This window comes from Lepisosteus oculatus, chromosome 4, assembly GCF_040954835.1.
Source record: "Lepisosteus oculatus isolate fLepOcu1 chromosome 4, fLepOcu1.hap2, whole genome shotgun sequence".
Lineage (NCBI taxonomy): Eukaryota > Metazoa > Chordata > Actinopteri > Semionotiformes > Lepisosteidae > Lepisosteus > Lepisosteus oculatus.
The window spans coordinates 43,252,536-43,272,163 of NC_090699.1; the positions used below are offsets into that span (position 1 = coordinate 43,252,536).

The 19,628-nt window shown below is 36.0% G+C and overlaps 1 protein-coding gene and 1 long non-coding RNA gene across 2 annotated transcripts in view; one reads left to right on the forward strand and one right to left on the reverse strand.

Moving 5' to 3' along the window:
• The window catches only part of LOC138238428 (uncharacterized), an 87,679-nt gene extending 74,119 nt beyond the window's left edge, over positions 1 to 13,560 (reverse strand). The window contains exon 1 of the long non-coding RNA XR_011189457.1: positions 13,318 to 13,560. This is a non-coding gene — a long non-coding RNA (uncharacterized lncRNA). The remainder of the gene's footprint in view (positions 1 to 13,317) is intronic.
• The window catches only part of LOC102690192 (pro-neuregulin-3, membrane-bound isoform), a 424,542-nt gene that overhangs the window by 326,166 nt on the left and 78,748 nt on the right, over positions 1 to 19,628 (forward strand). Inside the window, exon 3 of the mRNA XM_015347880.2 lies at positions 10,756 to 10,829. Within this exon, the coding sequence (XP_015203366.1) occupies positions 10,756 to 10,829 (74 nt within the window). The remainder of the gene's footprint in view (positions 1 to 10,755; positions 10,830 to 19,628) is intronic.

The following is a 19,628-nucleotide window of genomic DNA, read 5'->3' on the forward strand; positions in this document are numbered from 1 at the left end:
TTATACATTATTCTTGGTAGGTCCTTGAAACAAGTAGTTCAACATTGAGGCAACTTGACTTCTGAGTCTTGAGTCCAGTCTTGTTAAAATGAGCAGATGTAGCACTGAAATAATGCAACCGTGCCAGGCTCGAAATAGCACAGAAACAAGCACATGAATATAGAGTAATATTGCATCTTTACTCTGTTTAGGAGTGTTCCTTTTGAATTTTAACTTGACTGTATTTTCAGTAGTCCTCTTATTCCAATCTTAAACTGTTGTTTTCTGTTCTGTTCTCAGCTTCCTAAAAATACTTTTCAGAAGACATTTAGTATGTAAAAGACATGCACATTTTATCAGTGTTGGACAGTCTTCTTCACAATAGAGTCTCAGAGTGCTGGGCAAGACCTGTTCATGTCTTCACATCTTTTCCCTAGAAAGCCTATTTAGGAAGCTGTAGTTTGCCGTGATAGTTATCTTGCAAGCAAAGAACAATCCAAACAGATACCAGATCAGTGCAAATCACTCAGAATTTAAACATGTCATAGACTCCAACTACAAACACAAATCTTGAAGATTTCAGTTAACCAAATGTTTGAATTTCGGCCACAAGGTTCCTTCCTTTCCCATAGGGAAATCCATAAAAGTGCAAAATATCATATAGAATTTTTATGACTGGGAAAGCTCTCTTTGATGGGTATATTGTTTGATATTATAGGCTGTCCTATAACGAACTGAGAGCCACTGCTAAAACTGTTAAAACAACAGGTCGTTACAATAACCTAGTCTGGAGGTATCACATACAGAATATCAATTTTGTGTGTTCTATGTTGAAAGAAATGGCTATATTTTGTAAATAATTCTAGAATGAAGAAAAAAGTAGTCTAGACATGTTTTACATGAGAATCAAACAAAACTTCTTGATCAAGGATTATACCCAAATTAAACAGTGAGGCTTTGGGATTGTGCCTATAGCCATCTTCAGTAAGTATAGATAACAGTAAAGTTCTTCTTTCCTCATAATAAAATCTCACATTTGTGAATTTTACATGAGAGAATTTGGAATCATCCCATTTTTTATGTCAGCAAAGAAGGACGATGTGTAGTTTATGGCTTTTATAGGTAATCAGCATAACACTAAAAATGTACATTGTTTCTAGATGTCTCCTAGGGGGAGCACGTACCTGTACTGTATAAGGGATTTGGGGGAAGCCATGGAGCTTTGCAGGTCTCCCCATAATCCTGTGATAAATAATGTATGATTGTACCAGGATCTGTTTGTTCAGTATGATTAATTTGATGGCCGATCAAATATTCAGTGTCAAAGGCTGCACATAGATTTAGAAGGACAAGTACAGCAGCATTGTCAGTGACTGAAGTTCACACTGATAAAAGTTGTTTCAGTGCTATGAGAAAGGTGAAAACCAGTTCAACCAATTTTTTTCACAAATATAATTTGATGTAAGGAAGCTGTATAGTTGATTGTTTTTTACTTTTGTTTTGGGGAAGAATAGGCCTATAATGCTGGAAAGAATTAAGCTCCAGGTTTGTTTTCTTGAAATGTGAAATGCTAACACACCAACCTTAAAACAATAATAGACAGGGGACTGCTATAACAATCCTTGGGGAGAGCTGTCATATCTTTTGCTCTTTGCATCCAGGATGTGCCCCAACTATCACCATTTACTCAGCTTTTGTTTTCTAGCAAACCAAAGGAATGCCCAGGACTATCTAGTTGTTCCACAGTGTTAAAAAGTCTGACAAGGTGACAAACTGCTCAAAAGATCAAGCTTGTTGCATTTTTTTAAAGAAAATTTTCTGTACTGATTTAGTAAAGGACTAGCATCCAGGAGTCCAAACCATTAGTGACTGGCCTATTTCCCCTCTGGTGGCTCATGAGCACATGGGCAAACCACAGAGGAAAGGAGAACATACTGTAGCACAATGAGCAGTTATTCACACAAATGTCTACAACACACAAAAGAAACGTCCCACCTCCAACTACCCTTCATATACCCACATAAACCTACTTGAAACCTATGTGAGAGTGTGATTCTCAATATTCAACAAATAATTTATTACCTAATTCACCACATGTGAATCTATTCACAAGTGATTGAGGTCTTAATGACCTTTAGTGGCAGGTCACCTAAAACTAATATATCACTGCTGCCCGCCCACCACTCCATTGTAATTAGATCCATCCATCCATTTTCCAACTGTTTTATCCAGTACAGTAGTTGTTCCTAATCCCGGCCCTGGCGACCCACCCACCTGCTGATTTTCATTCTAACCTACTGTACCTCAATCAGATAATTGAAACCTTGTTTGATCCAAGAAGCTGTTTCAATGTAATATTTGCATTTTGTTTTTCTAGACACAAGTTTGGGATGTCATTTTATATCATTTACAAAATACAACAGTTAAAGCTTCAACGTGTATAAGACCTGGGAACAAACCGTTTAATTTCATTTTATTGCTATTAAGTCAATAAAGGGTTTGATCGTGTAACTGGGAGTTCAGCTGGAACAGAAACCAACAGGTGTGTGGGTCACTTGGACCAGGACTGGGAATCACTGCAGTACAGGTTTACCAGATAATATAATGGTAAACAACAGGCACAAGGCAGTATACGATCTGGATGGAACTCCAGTCCATCAGAGGGCAGACAGAGACACACAGACATGCACACACTCACACCAGGGCCAGTTTTCCCAGGAGCTAATTAACCTTCTAGTACTGTACAGTATGTCTTTGTACTGTGGGAGGAAACCAGAGTGCCTAAAGGAAACCAATGTGAACAGGGAGACAACTTTACACAGATAACACCCAGGTCCAGAATGAAACCTAGGACCTCAACACTATGTCCCTGGGTTTGGATCTTATTACTAAAAGTTGTCTTGGCAGGAGGGTGGTGGGACTTTGAGAACTGTTCATTTTACATTTGAAGATTTGCAGTAAGAAATTTTACCAAATTAAATTTTCTTTTTAGAGTGGAGCTCACTTATCACTAATAACCTTTCAATATCTGAAAAATATCACAGATTCTCACAGTTAACACAGTTAATTCCAAAATTGACCCAACAGGATATTTTATCTTCCGGAATCTCTCAAATAAGTCTATGGTATGAGTTTTTTTGTGACGATGTTTGAATAATACATGTTGACAATGAAGTTATGTGAAAAAATGTCATTTCAGCAATGGAATTTGAGAACACAGGAAAAAAAAACCTGTCCATGATGATGACTAGAAGTGGTGTCATTATTCAAAATAATGAATACCCATGGTAAATAAGGAAGAGGTGACAAGTGTGAAGAAGATAACCAACTTATCTTTAGAGATCACAATGCTATATCTCTGGTTTAGCTAGAGGCTGTAAAAATGACAACTAATGGAGATTAAGAAGATTTCAAAATCTAAGATATTTTTTTAACTTATGGCTGTAAAGGTAGTCTTGATATATTACTGATAATGTCACCCAAATAAACCAATCGGTAAGCAGAGTTTAAGCAATACAGCCTCATGAACAAAGCCTGTGCTACAGTTCTCTGAAAATTTAAAAGCAATGTCACTTCCCTGCATGGTAGTTAGATCAATAAAAAGTTCATTAAAAATAGCCTTCCACTATGGGTTACAAACACTATTAGATTAAATCACCATCCATAGAACAACAAATAATTTTAAAAAGTGCATTACAGTGTGATATTACATTTAACATAATTGTTTCTAGCTGTGAATTTCAACAATACAAACATTTAAAGTATATTAACAATTCCATAAATAAAAACCTTTCATGACTTCCAGTCATTAATGAATAAACCCAATTACTGTAGAAATATATATATATCTATACTGCATGCAACATATTACATACTGTAATTATTACTGATATCAATATTGCATTTAATCTAGATATTTATAGAAGGATAGAAACAATTGGTTTTCCAGATTCCACAACAATTAAAATAGAACAGTTAGATAAATAACTACATGAGCCTAAAATGAAAAAGCTTTAAAGAAATAAAACTTATTGCCCTAATGCTACCTTGCTATGAGCAAGACAATTCATTAGAAAGAGCATAGTAGAATCAATCTGAAGAATTTTCTACCTTCTTTGGTGTCAGGAACTGAAAAAGATAAATTAAGCCCTGCAAGACATGGCATGCTGACTCCTTCCAATAAAACAGACTTCCCAGATACCCCTGACACTGCTCTGGGTATAACAAATGTAGTACTTAAAAACTTGAGAAAGAACACTGCTTTAGGAATTATATGAGTTAGTAAGTGAGGTACTGTAGTAATTCCTGAGTTTTATTCACTACAGTGTGAGTCACTACTGTCACAGTAAGCATTGATATATTACTTATAATGTAGCCTAAATAAACTAATAAGTAACCAGAGTTTAAGAAGCTTTATCCTATAAATGGATCCTGTGCTATATATTTCTGAATTTTGCAGAATGACACACTCTGCACTGCAAAGTAGCTACAGTAGATGACCTAACGAAAGATTACCTAGCTATTGTTCACCCACGACTGTGTGGTCAGACACAGTTCCTACTCCATCCACAAATATGCTGATGACACTACCATTATTGGCAGAATCACTGCTAATGATGAGACAGCCTATAGGGATGAGGTCAGGAACCTCGTGGAGTGGTGCATTGAAAATAATCTCTCCCTCAATGTCAGCAAAACCAAAGAGCTGGTCATCAATTTTAGAAAGCAGGGCGGGGACCATACTCCTATCCACATCAATGGTGTTGCTGTAGAGATAGTCAGCAGGTTCAAGTTCCTGGTTACCCTTATTACTAATGCTTTAACATGATCCCAGCATGTAACTGGAGTTACAAAGAAGGCACAACAGCACCTTTACTTCCTCAGACAGTTGAAAAAAATTGGTCTATCTTCAACTGTCCTTACAACATTTTACAGGTGCAGTATTGAGAGTGTGCTCATGTGTGATATTACAGTGTGGTTTGTCAGCAGCTCATTGTTTGACTGGAAGGCGTTACAGGTCAGCCCAGTCCATCATTTGAGTACAGCCCCCCCTCTATTTCAGATATTTTTACAACTCGCTGTCTCAGGAAGGCCGGTAGTATTGCTAAGGATACCAGTCATCCTGGTTTCTCATTTTCCTCCCCACTTAAGAAAAAGATAGTTACTTTTTGTAACGGTCAAATCCTTCTCTTTAGTAACAGGTCTGCAAAGCTTCTGAGAGTTACAGTAGTAAGTACAACTTAAGTAACTTTTTAATGTTTTTTTCTTTTACTTTTTTATATGTTAATAAAGTTATGAAAACCAAAACACCCTATTTTCATATAGTATTGCAGAGCTACTAGCATGGCAGTATGATTCATCACAAAGGCATTTTCCTGTCTGTCATCAGATACAATAATGCTAGACATATGCTTGGGGTCTTGATGACTAGGGGTCTATGGGAAACTCTTTTACCAGTTAATAATCTTATTGTTTGTATCCAAAGTAATATCTAACATCTACAAAGTTTAAAAGAATTGTCCATTCTACATAAGTATTTTACTCAAATTTTCAAACTAGCAGAACATTTTCTCCAGTTTACTTTTTCTTAGTAAAAAATTAGTTACTGTACAGTACATTCTAAAAGTATTCCTGCCAAAACAGTCTTTTTTCCCTTGTTCTGGTCTAACACTATGAAAAATGGTTCCAGTTACTCTACCAATTTGCAAAACAGTTTTTGAACTACAGCGAAAAAAAAAACGTTGAAAAATTTTCAAAGCTTAATTAAAAGGAAAACCATGTAATTAAATCATCATCAGTCATTTTCAATGCCCTGTTGGTCACAGGGTTACTCCAGAAATCCCTGCTTTCTACATCTGTGTCCTTCTTGTCTTTAGTCTATTTTTCAATTATGCATGTTGCCATGGTGTAAAGGCAGCAAATGTCATGTGATGAGGGTGTGAAAAAGTCCTTCGTCACAGGAGGATACATCTCAAAACTGTGTGGAAATCCACATACGTCTGGACACTTAGTTGAAAGACAAGACCTCTCTTTTGTCAGATCAAATTTGAAATCCTCTTACTGCTATGATAAGGCTGCATTGTAAAAAAAAAATATTTTTACTGTCATTAAGAACAAAATAAAAAGTTGCATTTGGAAGTACTCTGATACTGTACAGCCTTAAAGCAGCCTTATTGTTATACACCAAGCTGGTGGCATTTTGTTTAACACATTAAAGTATAATTTGTGAAAGCTGGCCACAAACAGAAACGTATTCAGCTGCAGTGCTAGGTTGAAAAATACATCCAGAAATGTAATATTTTTCTTATTTTTATCTTCTCTTTCTAATAGTTTCTTCAAAACGAAGTCACTGAGAAGCATTTCTCTGAAAGAAAGAGAAAATGAATTTTGATTAGGGACTGTTTTCTGTCATTTAACACATTTTAAAAGCTTAATTTTCCAAAGTCTATAAAAAAAGGTACTGGGAAGTTAAGGTCTAAGGAGTTTAAATACTCACGTTTTGCAGTTTAATTAATAAAGAGTTTTCAATCAAACATTAACAAGTTGTCATATTATAAAAATGACCATATACTGTAATGACAAAACTGTTTGTATTAATTTAACCATATATTGACTTTCTACATTGTGGGCACTGTACTGCAGATAGTTTACTAAGGTCTTTAATTATATTGAAAGCTTCCTTCCATCTCTCTTGCTGGTAATTTTTCCAGTAATAAGATTAATGCCTTTACTCTGAGCTAACATCCCTCACCTCAGATTAGATTTGCTGCTCTTTTGTAAAATTGAACAAAAGCCACAACGTTTTTTGTAGTACAAAGTGTGAAATACCCAACCATCCAAATAATGTCTCACTAGTGCCTCAGCAGTGCCTGTTTGAACTAGTATTTATTTAATAAGCTTTTAAAACAATATTGCTATTGATGCTACAGGAGCACAACCTTTCTCCTTTATATACCCTTTCACAAGCAGTCAAGTTAATTAATTTGATTAATCAATTTTCCTATGGGATTAATAAAGTATTATTTATACAGAAAGTATAAATCACTAATCCTTATGACAACACATTCCAGTCAATGCAGGGCAGCATACTGGAATTTTTTCCCATCTCTCCGCTAGTTTCAATTAATCAATCAATCTCTTCTTATATACCACCTTTCAGACACCACTACTACAAATTAGTTCATAGACAAAAGTTATCCAATAGGTCATTTGCAATTAGTTAAATTACTCGGTGTCCTTAGCCATATTTGTTCTTCTTTTTCTATTTTTTTGCTTTTCTTACATTTGTGAATGGGGCATTTTAACATCCATGCTTCGTGGATCTTTCCTTCTTTTAATCTAGAAATAAGCAAATGACTCAAAGGAAACCTGCGATGGTACAAGTAATGAATAATGACATTTCTTTTTATTGTGGAGAAAACATATATGTAGAAAATAACATGTCAATGCTCTGAAGTCATGTGACAAGATAACACAACAAGAGTGCAGTTAATAAGTTAATAAAAGATAAACGCAATAAACAATGCATTGTTCATTAGTTGTACAGAGCTAATAAACCAGCTTCTTGGAAATGATCATTTCCCATACTTTTTATGAAGTGTGTACAGTTTTTCTTTGGAAAGGAGGGATTCTCTCCAGCTCCATGCTTTTGTTCTTTCTAATTAACAACTTCAGTACTATTTAAAAACCATGCAGCACTCCATACCTTCTACCACCTTTGACAATTATATACATTCCAATCACTCTTCCCTAACTAATGAGTTTTCTGGTGCAGGTGTGCCAGAGCAAGCACAGCAGCAAAACCAAAATCAGTAAAAATGAATAATCATGATTCTTACCAGAGGGCGCTGCAATTTGTGCAGAACAACACTGAAAAGCAAGGTAGAAGAACACAGACATACTGTATGTGACAACTGTTTAACAATCAATCCCTGACCCGACTCTGAAGAGGTCCCACTACCTGAGTGACCCTTTGTAACTGACAGGTTGCCACAGGCAAAAATAGCCCCAGATTTATTGGTTCCATCCCAGCAAACATTAAGAAAACAGCCATTCTTGTGAGTGTCAGCAAGGCAACTTCTGTAGCAGTCAATAATGAGTCAGGGGTAAGAGATCAAGTCAAATCCATTGCTGGGCTAAAGTATCAGAAAAGAGACTGTTCTACCCTCCAAGCATTTACCACTAATATTGCAGTAGGTTTAATTATAATATTGCTCTCCTTTTATAAAGTTCCACATAATTTAAACTGCAAGTAACTGTAAACTCAACTACCTAAAACATCTTCTCTAACATTATTGCTCAGAGCTATGCATGTTAATTTTATGGTAATTTTAGCCTGATTTGTTACATGACAGATATATATTTAAAGATTCTATGTGTCATATGCTTGAGCTTTTAAATCAGCTGTCTGGAACCCACTAACTGATTGGAGAGATTCCAGACAGCAAGGGAAATACAATCTCTTTCAATAAACGTTTTCACTTACAGTTGTGAATTCTTGTTTCCAAAACCAGAGAACCCACACAGTGTGTAGGAGAAACCTACAGTATATTTGTTTTGCATGCTTCAAGATGTGCCACTGTAATTCTTAGTGAAGTCAAATAGTTGGCATTATATAAGAGATACTGTAACATTAATTGTAGTGGTTCTTTCATATATACTGTAGCACCTGTTGCTGAAATTCAGTAAGTTCCACATTCCTAAATACACTAGACACATTATCCACACAAGTAAGACACTTCATGATGAATATCCACACATACATTGTAAGTGTACAATTTTCCTTATTGTACAGTATGAGCATCTGCATTCTAAATGAATATCTGCAACAGGTACTGCAAGATGATCAAGGAAAATCTCCCATATTGATATAATACAATTGTTACATTAACATTCTATCAGATCATCTACTGTAAATCTGGTATGAATGGTACTCATTTAGAAACATAAGTTTGGATTTCTGTTTCTAAAAAAGATTGTGCTCTTTAGACAAATTTGAAAAAGAACTTTACTTGTTAAAACCCATGTGAACATGGGGAGAACAGGCAAACTCCAAACACATGGCAGCCCAGTTTAGAATTGAACCTAGAGCCTAGAGAGAGATGTGCGTAACTAGCCTCTAACCACCATTACTGGTTTTTACAGATCTTTAATGCATGTACTGTAGACAGAGAGAAAGCGAGTAGTCACTGTTCAGTTATGTTTGTGTGTGCTTTGATTTCTGCTTGCTGTTAGTTTTGTGGTATCATTTTTCATGTTTATGTTATCTATGTATAAGGCTATTTATTAGTAGCACTATCTGCTTATTTCAAATAAGTTTCAGTGTTTAAGGCCAAGCAGGTGGTGCAAGCAACACCATTGTACACCGTTGTACACACCATTTGAGCACTAACCTAAGCATGAGTCTTCAGGCATGGTTTGAGGCTTTTTGTCCAATGGCAGATGCCAAGTGTTCTTTAACTGTATGACAGTATGCATGCACTGACAAACTCCTGACTCTCAAACCAACCCTATTTACCTACCTCATCTTTAATGATTTTCCTTTTCTGGGCCTCCATTCCTGTGCATAAAATGCACAGAGATGTATTCTACCAAAATTAGCAAGTCTCCCAGTTATATAGTAGAAGAATTGTACTTCATTAAAATGTCTGCATCCACAAATTAATAGTCTTCTGCATGAATGTCCACATCAGGCCCTGTATGATGATGAACAAGGCCAAGCTAACACAACATTTGTGTCTGCTTTATTTTATGATTGGTTTTGTATTATATTATCACCCTGTCCAGGCTGCTTATTTCATTATTCATTTAATTACTAGTAGGGCATTTTAGCACAGTAAATGATTTTATAATTAACTCTATCCACACATACAGAATGTAAGGCTCCCGCAAAGCATAGTTCAGGACCCTATGCAGATGGTATAATCCGGAAGTACAGTAAGTGGAGAAAGACATCTGGGGAAGGTACAGCAGGATTAGAGGGGTAGACAGACAGGGGGGCTTGATGATAGTGATCTGGTGCTTGGGGAACGTGGCAAGGGCAAACGGGTACAGACAGTCCAAAGGGAGGAATCCGGGGTGCAGTCCAAAAGTTAAAATCCGGAACATGATCCGTTACCAAGGGTAATGAGGCCAGGCGCGCCGAGCCCCGGACTCAGATGGTCAGGACGGCATGATAAAGCCTATGCCATCAGGTCTCTCCTAGACCCGCTGGTAGGTGGGATCCCGGACGTCCATCTCCCAATGCTGAGCCGGGAATAGTGAGAGCACCAGGTTTCAATAAGAAGACAAAACAGGAGCACAAAATCAACTAAAATATGAAAGGGTTGGAGTGCCCTTAAGAAGAGGGATGCCTATTGTGATACAGAATCTTTTTCCTTAGGTAATATTTTACTTTACAGTAGGAGGAGCCACCATTTACATTGAATGAAGGTCCTGACTATTGGTTCATTAAAAGATCATGGCACTGTTCATAAGTGTAAGGATATTAATTTTAATGTCCTAAATACATTTCATTTTGAGTTTGCACAATCTGCTTCAAATACTATACTCTCTCATCATTGGCCACGCTGTGTCTTCCTGTCTTTCTTGCCTTACTGTCTTTTTAGGTCAAAAGATGAGATGTCTTCATATTGGCTACCAACAGAATATGGCTGTCTAAAAGAACTGTTTTCCCCTCTTTATATAATGTATAGTAAACTATTTACTACCATACTTCTACTATATCATGTGACCTTGAGGTTGTAAACACATCTTCTCCTTGTTTTTCTCTCACAGGTGTAAAGAGGGGTACCAAGGAGTGCGTTGTGACCAGTTTCTGCCGAAGACAGACTCCATCTTGTCTGACCCAAGTATGACACTTACAGTTTCCTTGTCTGACAGGTGGAAAGGAATACCTACTCTTCTATAACTGATTTAAAGATAGAAGTCTTGGAAAGGCTGGGGATAGCAACATTTTCACTCCTAGTCTATTAAATGTTTTCTATGTTTGGTTTGATGTCGAAATTGGTCTTGACATTTTACCTTTGTAAATATACTGTATACTGACCAGGTCCCTTTGCATACACACATATACACAAACACGCTATAAAAAAGTGAAAACATCATCAATATTACAGAATAAGGTGTTCATGTACAGTAGGAATACGAAAATAATATTTCCTAGCATAATACACGAAACAGCTAAGAAATGGAAGACTTAATACATTCTGGTTAATGATAACCCATCCAGCCAAGTTCAACATGTTTTTTGTTACTGAAAAATTGATACAAATACACTGCCTCAAAAAGTTGCAAAACTGCAGATGGGATTCACGTCTTCACACAATTAATGTTAAAGCAGGATAGTGCCAGGTGTGAAAAACTAATAATAGGGGAGCACAGGAAGAGTTAATTTGCACAGGTCATCTTCTGTTCTGTTCACTAAAACCCAGCCTCAAAGTTTTTACTTACTACAACTGTAAAAAAACAAAACAACAAACTGACCCTACAATGCAGCACATTCTAGCCAGAAAATTCCATGTAATACAAAATGTGGAAGACTGGCTTTTGGCAAGTTACACAATCCCAGTCTCTGGTTTCTGAATGTTCTTGTTCATTGAATACTTCTTATTTCCTATTTACTTTCTGTTCAGTTCTTCAGTATTGAGCTGCAATAATGCCAAATAACTTTATGAGTACCCAAGCCCACAATTCACAATTTTTTCCTGTTCCTGTTCACTTTTCAAACCAGCTGTGGAAAATCTGTTGCATCACAGCACGGCTGTTTTGTGATTTTTTTAAGCAAATGGTCTAATGTAATGAACACAAAACATTTTAGATCAACTTCATTCCACTTTGCAACCAAACATTGTTTTTCAACAATGGAGACATTGTGATCCATTGCAGCTTGGCACTAGAACTACTCCATTATGCTACTGTCAAGATTGTGACCTATCATTACCCACTAGCTCCACAGTCCAGTTCTTTGCCACTCTCATTACTAACCAGGAATTTGCTTTCTAAAAGTAGAAGGTTCTGCCGGGATTTCATTACTAAGGCAAAAAACCATTGACATTCACTTGCAGTCTGCAGGCCCACACAGAAAATTCCAAACCATTCCTGTGAAAAAAACATTCCTGCTCATCTGAAATCTGCAGATATCAGATTTTTTGGCTTTTTTCATATTGCTTTTGCAAAAAATATTAATGTCGAAAAGTCTATAAAAGGAATTACATCTCAAACAGAATTACTTCTCCATCCTTATTCACTCAGACAATGCAGGCCAGAACCATACCATATTTCCACCAGAATATACTGTATCCCACTATTGCAATCATGATGCTTGTTCTTTTCACATGATTTATTAGACAGCTAAGAAATTCACAAACTCCCACAGAAACCTGGGGGCTTCCATATGACTCAACTTTTAAATGCCTCTTTTTATGGAGCAGGTTGAATCTTGCAATCCGGAGATCAGTTTTTCAGATCTGGACAATGTCATCTGCTGGGTTGTGACTGAGATTCCGCAAGTCTGAGCAATGCTGGATGGCTTCAAGATGTGCAGGAATTTCATTACCATGGCAAAAAATGTATTGCAATTTGCTTACAATCCGCAACCAGATGCGGTTTCAGTGTTATCTGAAAGGCTGCATCAGTTCTCCACCCAATGCTTGTCTCTGTTATTTGCTTTTTTGGTTTTTATGAAGCCTTCTGTATGTCTTATTCTGGTAAGATTGTTGCAGTGTATGCAGAACTGATTAACAGCTGGAGTCTTCCAAATTACTAGGGTAGAAAAAAAAAGCTAATTCCAGGCTCATGTTGATCATTTGGTTAATACTAGTTAACTGATCCAATTTTCCTATATATAGAAGTTAGGTTGTCTGCTTTGACAATATGGTTAGATAACTTGGTGCAGTTGTATCAGCTAACTAATTATAGTTTATACTTTTCTACAGAGAGAGTTTTCAAATGATATAATATCTTTAAGCTTTTTCTAGATTGTTTTTAATAACTGGCCTGAAAATATGTATAAATAGGCTAGAGCATCATAGGAACTTCCCACTGTCACAAGGAAAGTTTGCTTTGTTAAAAAAATCACGGAATGAAAACATTACTACAAATAAAGGCAGATCTGTTTAAAATTCTGAGGTACTTTTCATTTCCACCATACATCAGTGACACTCAATATGCTCAATATGCCTTCTCTCTTATCTTCCTCATTTGGTGTACAAACAAGGCCCTGTAGCTAGGAAACAAAAACACAACAATGAAACACATTGCAAAATGCAGCAGCAGTCATTGAGCTAATTGCAAAACCCCATCCCAGCAGAGAAGCGTAGCAGAGTGCTGTGTAATTACCTGACGTGTTGTCAAATCAGAAGCAAGCTTTTCAGTCTGACAGAGCTGGCCAAGGACCGATTGCATGCATCTGATTTTGTTTTCTTTGTATTCCAGCTGCTGTGTCATTTTTTCCTTTCCCCAAAACCTCTGCAAATTGTGCCCTTGGGTAAACCAGCTCTGCTAAACAAGAGCCATTGCCTTCAGAGCTTACAAAGACAGCCCAGACCCTACGCTTTGCATGACAGCTCAACTTTTTTATTTGATTTCCATCTTCACTGATATAGAGCTAGCTTTCAAATGAGGAAGCATTTGCCAAAAGCAAAGTTCACTGGCAGGCTAACTCTGTTTTTTCCAAGGGTATGAATATGCCAGCACTCAGGGAAAGTTGTGCTGGCAAACTGAGTTGGACAGTTTAACCCTTCAACATGGGATGACAAGCACCATCATCATAAAGCAGGTCAAGTCAGGCAGGCTCAAGTGCTGCTGTGTAGTGCCCCCTGGGGGAAAAGCTAGCATGCAAAATGTTCCACTTAACAGAAAGCACTCCAACATTCTCCTGGGATCTTTGCATCTTAGACAGCCTTCAGTAGTCTGAATACAGCCATCAAAAGCCAGTAACTCAGTTTGAAGTATGCAGTAGCTTTCAATTTCTCTTTTATGAGAAATTGCTTGGTTTGGGAAATATTTCTTTACATACCCTGCCATACTTAACCGCCAGTTTCTCAGTGGAGACACTAATTTGTGAAAACATGGTCTGCCAGTGCTGTATTAGTGGTTACAAGGGAATAATGAAGACAGGGTAAAATTGTTTTCACTTCCAAAAAATGATTTAAAGTTCCAGTGGGAAATGTTTGCTAAAATGCAAAATCCATCTTTTTCTCTAAAGGCAAATTCAATTATTTGTAGTCATCACCAATGAAGGTCTGTATATACACTATACTGTACAAACAGTACCGTATATGCAGATACTTATTCAGCTTAAAGTAATGAAGTATTTTAAGAAAGGGTTTTCACACATAAACTTAAATATTAAATACATGTTGGATAGTAAGAATAAGCCTCGACTATCCGTCTAGTGGATTCACCTACAGTATTTAAAATTAAGGTTTACGTTTCCTGAAATTCAGTTTTTTATATTTGCCTTGTAACATACACACTTACATGAAATGTATTTGTAATGTAATGTAATTAAATTAATATAGTTTTTTTTCAGATATAAATAAGATACTAAATTTGAACCCCACAATCCTAGAACCTGACCCTGACAAGCCTTTCATACTTCACTAACATTTACACAGTATGGAATTGTTTTAGCAATATATTTGAGGAAATGTTAATGTACAGGATAATAAACTGAATGTAAAGTACAATTATTTTAAATTTCTGAGATTTACCGGATGTGGTGATATGTTTATTTTATTTTAAATAAATACATAGCTAGTTAAAAAGCAGCTTAACTTCCTATGAATATGGATATTGCTGTCCTCTGTTGACCTATACAGTATGTTTTATACTGTAGGTGATGATTTTTCCCCTTCTACAGTGCCTCATCGCAGATACACAGATACTTAAGCCACAATTTCATCTGCTATAAATTACAAACCAAATATGTGGCCTTGCCTTGTAATAACAACAATGGACTTGCACATGGTATTGTCATGGTATGTCATGATAAATTATAAGAGTAGCTGACCACGCAAATAATACCAACCAAAGAGGAATGTAAAGTCCTACAACAGCTAAAATGAAGTAAAGGAGTAAAATTGCTTTTATTTTCGACTAACTAGCAATTAGTTTTGTAATTATGAGTAAATTCTTTTAAAACTTTACAAAACGTAGGCCCTTGTGTTGTGTGTTGCTAAAATATCTAGATATACAGTTATACTGATATACGGCTTTGTCACCTGTCGATAGAAACTGCAGGGATATTTTTTTTTACCAGCAGGTCTGTTTCTGTCAAATGACATTAAACCATGATTTTTAAACACTGCTTTCAACATCTCCAGGAATTGTTTAGATTGAGCAGCCTATTTGTAAGGACTTGATTGTGCTTCTGTGTTTTGGAGAGCTAATAAGCAGGGATTACTGAAACATATTCTTATCTCTCTCTTTTGTTTAATCTTTTTTGTGCTTTTACAAACAAGTTCTTGCGACACCCTGCTGTATATGTAAAGGAAACCACTGTGGTAGCCTGCTAGAGTGCAGATGAGAATTGTCAAGAAAGGGGGAAGCCATCTTATTCCATGCCAGAGTGCTCTAAAAGCTTTTTGTAACTGTTTGATTAAAAGATCAATGAATCAGAAGTCAAGGGAGTGGTTTAACCAGTAAAGTCCTCTGGCACGAGAGCTGATCAGGCTCCAAAGTCTAAAGAGTGCAAAAGTTTCAAACAGGATTTATTTTACTTGTCCTGCATAAGTGACACCTACCATGTCACCAGAGATTTAAAATGAGAGCTGTGCCCATCCAACACTTAGGTTTTTTATTGGGTTATTCATTGTGAAGAAGCAGAAAATAATGACAACGGACATTTAAAAAAGCTTGCAATCTACAATCCTTTTTCTGCCTTTAGTAGAGCTGATATGCATTGATTGAAATTTGCTGATTCCAAACTTTGGCAGACATACTGTACAGTAAAAAGAAAAATATTTCAGTATTTCCACATCTGAAGTTGTCGATTCAAAATCCGAATAAAAAGTTGGCTTAGACATAGATGATGATGATAATAATAATAATAATAATAATAATAATAATAATAATAATAATAATAATAATAATAATAATAATAATAATAAACAACTTTATTTTATATAGCCCCTTTAATGGTGGCTTCTCAAAGAGTTTTACAGAAATCACGATCACAGCATCTGATTCTGGATACTGGTCCGGAGGTGCTGCAGCCCATTACGTTTCATAATGTAAGTCGATTTAAAACTCCAACTCCCAAATTGGGAAATGCAGATAAACTGGTTCAGTTAAATGCCAGTAAATAGTGGCAATTAAGAGCCGGGATGTAATGAAGAACTGTAAGCACATCTGCTCACTAGGACCAGGCTGGGTTTCCCTGCCTTAGATGGAAAGAATCATAGAGCTCTTTTAGTAATGTGACATGTATTTTTTGTATGGAGTGTTAAAGTCGGTGCTTTATAAACACACAGGTATTGAAAGAAACATTTAGAAAAGCAATACTGTACTGTATATTAGTAAGACATTAAAATACTTCCATTGAATTGCAATTTAAACTTACTACATTAACTTTAAGTTTTTTTATAGAGTACCTTTAAAAGTAGAATCTCAAAGCATTTTACAGTAGGTGTAAAAAAGAAAAATCAGTTATAAGAATAGCAGAATAAATGCATAAGAAACACAAGCAGAAAGGGTCAGCAGAAGATACAGTACATGGTCATTAGAAAATTGAGCAGACAGACACTACTTAAATAATCAAATAATTAATTAAATAATTAATTCTTATTTTAATTATTTTGTTTTTTATTGGGCTAATTGGATTTGACAATGGTTAGAGTTTCAAACATATAATCATTCACAGAACACCGCGCTGCCATGAAGTTTCTGCAAGTAATACTCAACACTAGCTCCAGTTAGGCTGCAGGTGCTGAGACATGGAGGGCGCCTGGCAGCTAATTTTGACAAAGCAAGGCCTGAGGACACATGGCTTTTCCAATAGGCAAGTGGGTCAGACTCTTCTTAGAAGGTCTGTTACTTGCGTGGGAGCTGTAGCTGTAGTTCTCTATACTCTACAGGGCACGTGATGGGCCGTGATTGTCAGGAACTGCTATGGATACCATGCATCCAGAGAGATTTGTTCACAGGGGAAGAATCTTCTCAAGAGATGTCTGGAAGGCAGCCATCAGCGGGGCATTGTACTGTTCTGTAGATTTAAGCTCCAACAACAGTGATGATAGGAATGACATACCATAGCTAGAACTAATTTTGGTTGAACAGGTTTTTGTAACAGTAGTTTGTTTTGTATTTAAAAAATGGATTTCACTCCTACAAAGGAGACAAAGGTCTGTTTATTGATTGCTGAGGGTATTTTCTATGAATGCAGCACTGTTCCATTTTAAACCTTAAAGCTGACTAGTACTTGTTTCTATTATAAACAATTACTGTATTCTTACAATTTATATTGTGATATTACTATTAAAATATTTTCAACCACTGGTTATTTGAGTAACATAAATATAAAACACACACACCCTCAAATGGATAAAAAGTCTTCAGGTTGTTGAGCTCTTTATTTTGCTGACCTCTTAATTGAACAAACATATTGCCTCGTTGAACCTAAGTTTTTTTGGATATATACTTAACAGTTGGAAATCTTAAATCACTTTTGAAATGTAATAATACTGTTATCCATTAAGATGTTAAGATATTGAAAACAGTTAGAAAGTTCCAGTGAATACTGAATACTGAATACAGTTAATGGCTACCTTAAGGCTAATAATGAATTTCTTAAATGAAAGCTTAGCTGCAATGAAAACCAGTAGGTGTGTGGGTCCACAGCAATAGAGTTGGGAACCCCTGGTCTAGTATAGGAGTCTGCATCTTCAGTCTGGTTAACCAACAGTAACTTCTGGCTTTCAGTCCTGACCTGTGAGTAGACAGGTTATGTACTGTATATACTCCAAGTGTTAAAATAGACTCATTGTGGTTGAGGATGTTTTCTGAGGAAAATACTACACATTTGTAACAGATGAGTCAGACGGGTGGTGGGGTGTGAAGTGTAGTGGTGGGCCCTCCAAAACAGCCCTGAAAACACCTTTCTTCTCTTTGTAAATAGTAATCAATAATTGTGTGTTTGTAAAGGTTTAGTATGTCAGAATATGCACACGGGAATACTTAGTGAAGTGGATATAAAAAGATGTTTTTATATTTTGAAGTTAATAAACCAAGGTTGGTAAACATGAAATTTGGAAGCGGATATTTCTGCACAACAGTAGTATTGTCCTCTGTATAGTTTTCTCCTGAAGTCTTTTGTTCACTTTACATTTATATTCAGTACACTAAAACCAGAAGTACCATGTGAATCTTGATATATTTCGGTGTAAAGCTCCTCATATTTAAGACAGGCACGGTATCTTCCACAATGTTTATTAACTTAAAAACTCGACATTAAAGCAGTTAACATCAATAAATAGTCAACTGTTTGAGTTACCTATTGAGAATGTCAAGTATCAACATTTCCAACAGGCCATTTAATAATTTATGAAGGTATTTCAATCTTAATAAATACCTGACCTGCTTGAAAAAATATTTACATACTGTTTTGTTTCAATTCATTGATCAAATGAAACTTACTTGAAAAAGAGTAATTTCAAGAAGTTAACTTGAGTTTTAAAGGAAGATTTCATTCTTAGACAACATGCGACAAATTACTTTTTTTTTCAAAATCATTTAATGCTAGCTTTGAGTTATCAAATAATTAATTTGTCCTAGGCCTGGTAAAAATGATCTTTGATGGCTCATTACCTTTTGAAAAATGTTCTGTTAAAAGAGGCATATCCAACTGCTTATTGATGAAAGGTTAGTAAAGTCAAGGCTCCACCATAATAATTAGGCTGCTGTCTGTTACAGTTACATATTTATGAAGTGTTTACAGTATTACAGCAACTTTACTTATGATTAAATATTTGCAAGTAATAACTACTTTCCGCAAATCATTTTAAATTTTCTTCAAAGAAGTTACTTGATGCAAACTGTCTGCTGTCTGTTTTTAATACTTCCTCCAATATATATTTAATTGCTTTTTGATAAAAAAAGTTAAATTATATAAATCCCATAAAATCCCATGTATGGTTATCACTGTGTCTGCGCATACGTGCTGTCCTTCAGAGTTACTAAAGTAGGTTCATCATGTCAGATGTTTGGTTTTATCAGTCAGCTATATCCTTTTCATATCATAAACCATCCTTTGTAATTTAGTTTTGCTCTTGGGAACTATAAAAGAGCAGCTGTCTATCTGAGCTGCCCTTGTCAGTTTAAGCCACTGGAGGCTGTGCTAAGGACAATTTAGAGAAGGAAGTAATTGAAGGCATTTGCACACAGGTGCAACAGAAGGAGCTGCTGCAGTTTTTTCCAATTAGGTTTTACTTTAAATTGGCAGAGGACACAGGAGAAGGGTATCTTTGTGAAGACCAACTTTGACTCAAAGCAATACTTTTGGCACTGAAGTGAGTACTGAAAGTTCAGTACTCTTCATTTGACTTAGAATTCACCCCCACAAAATACAGTTAAATAGTACTGGTATCTCCTAGTGGGTAGAGAATGAGAAAATAGGTTAATTCTAGACAAGTGAAGGGAGAAGCATGGTT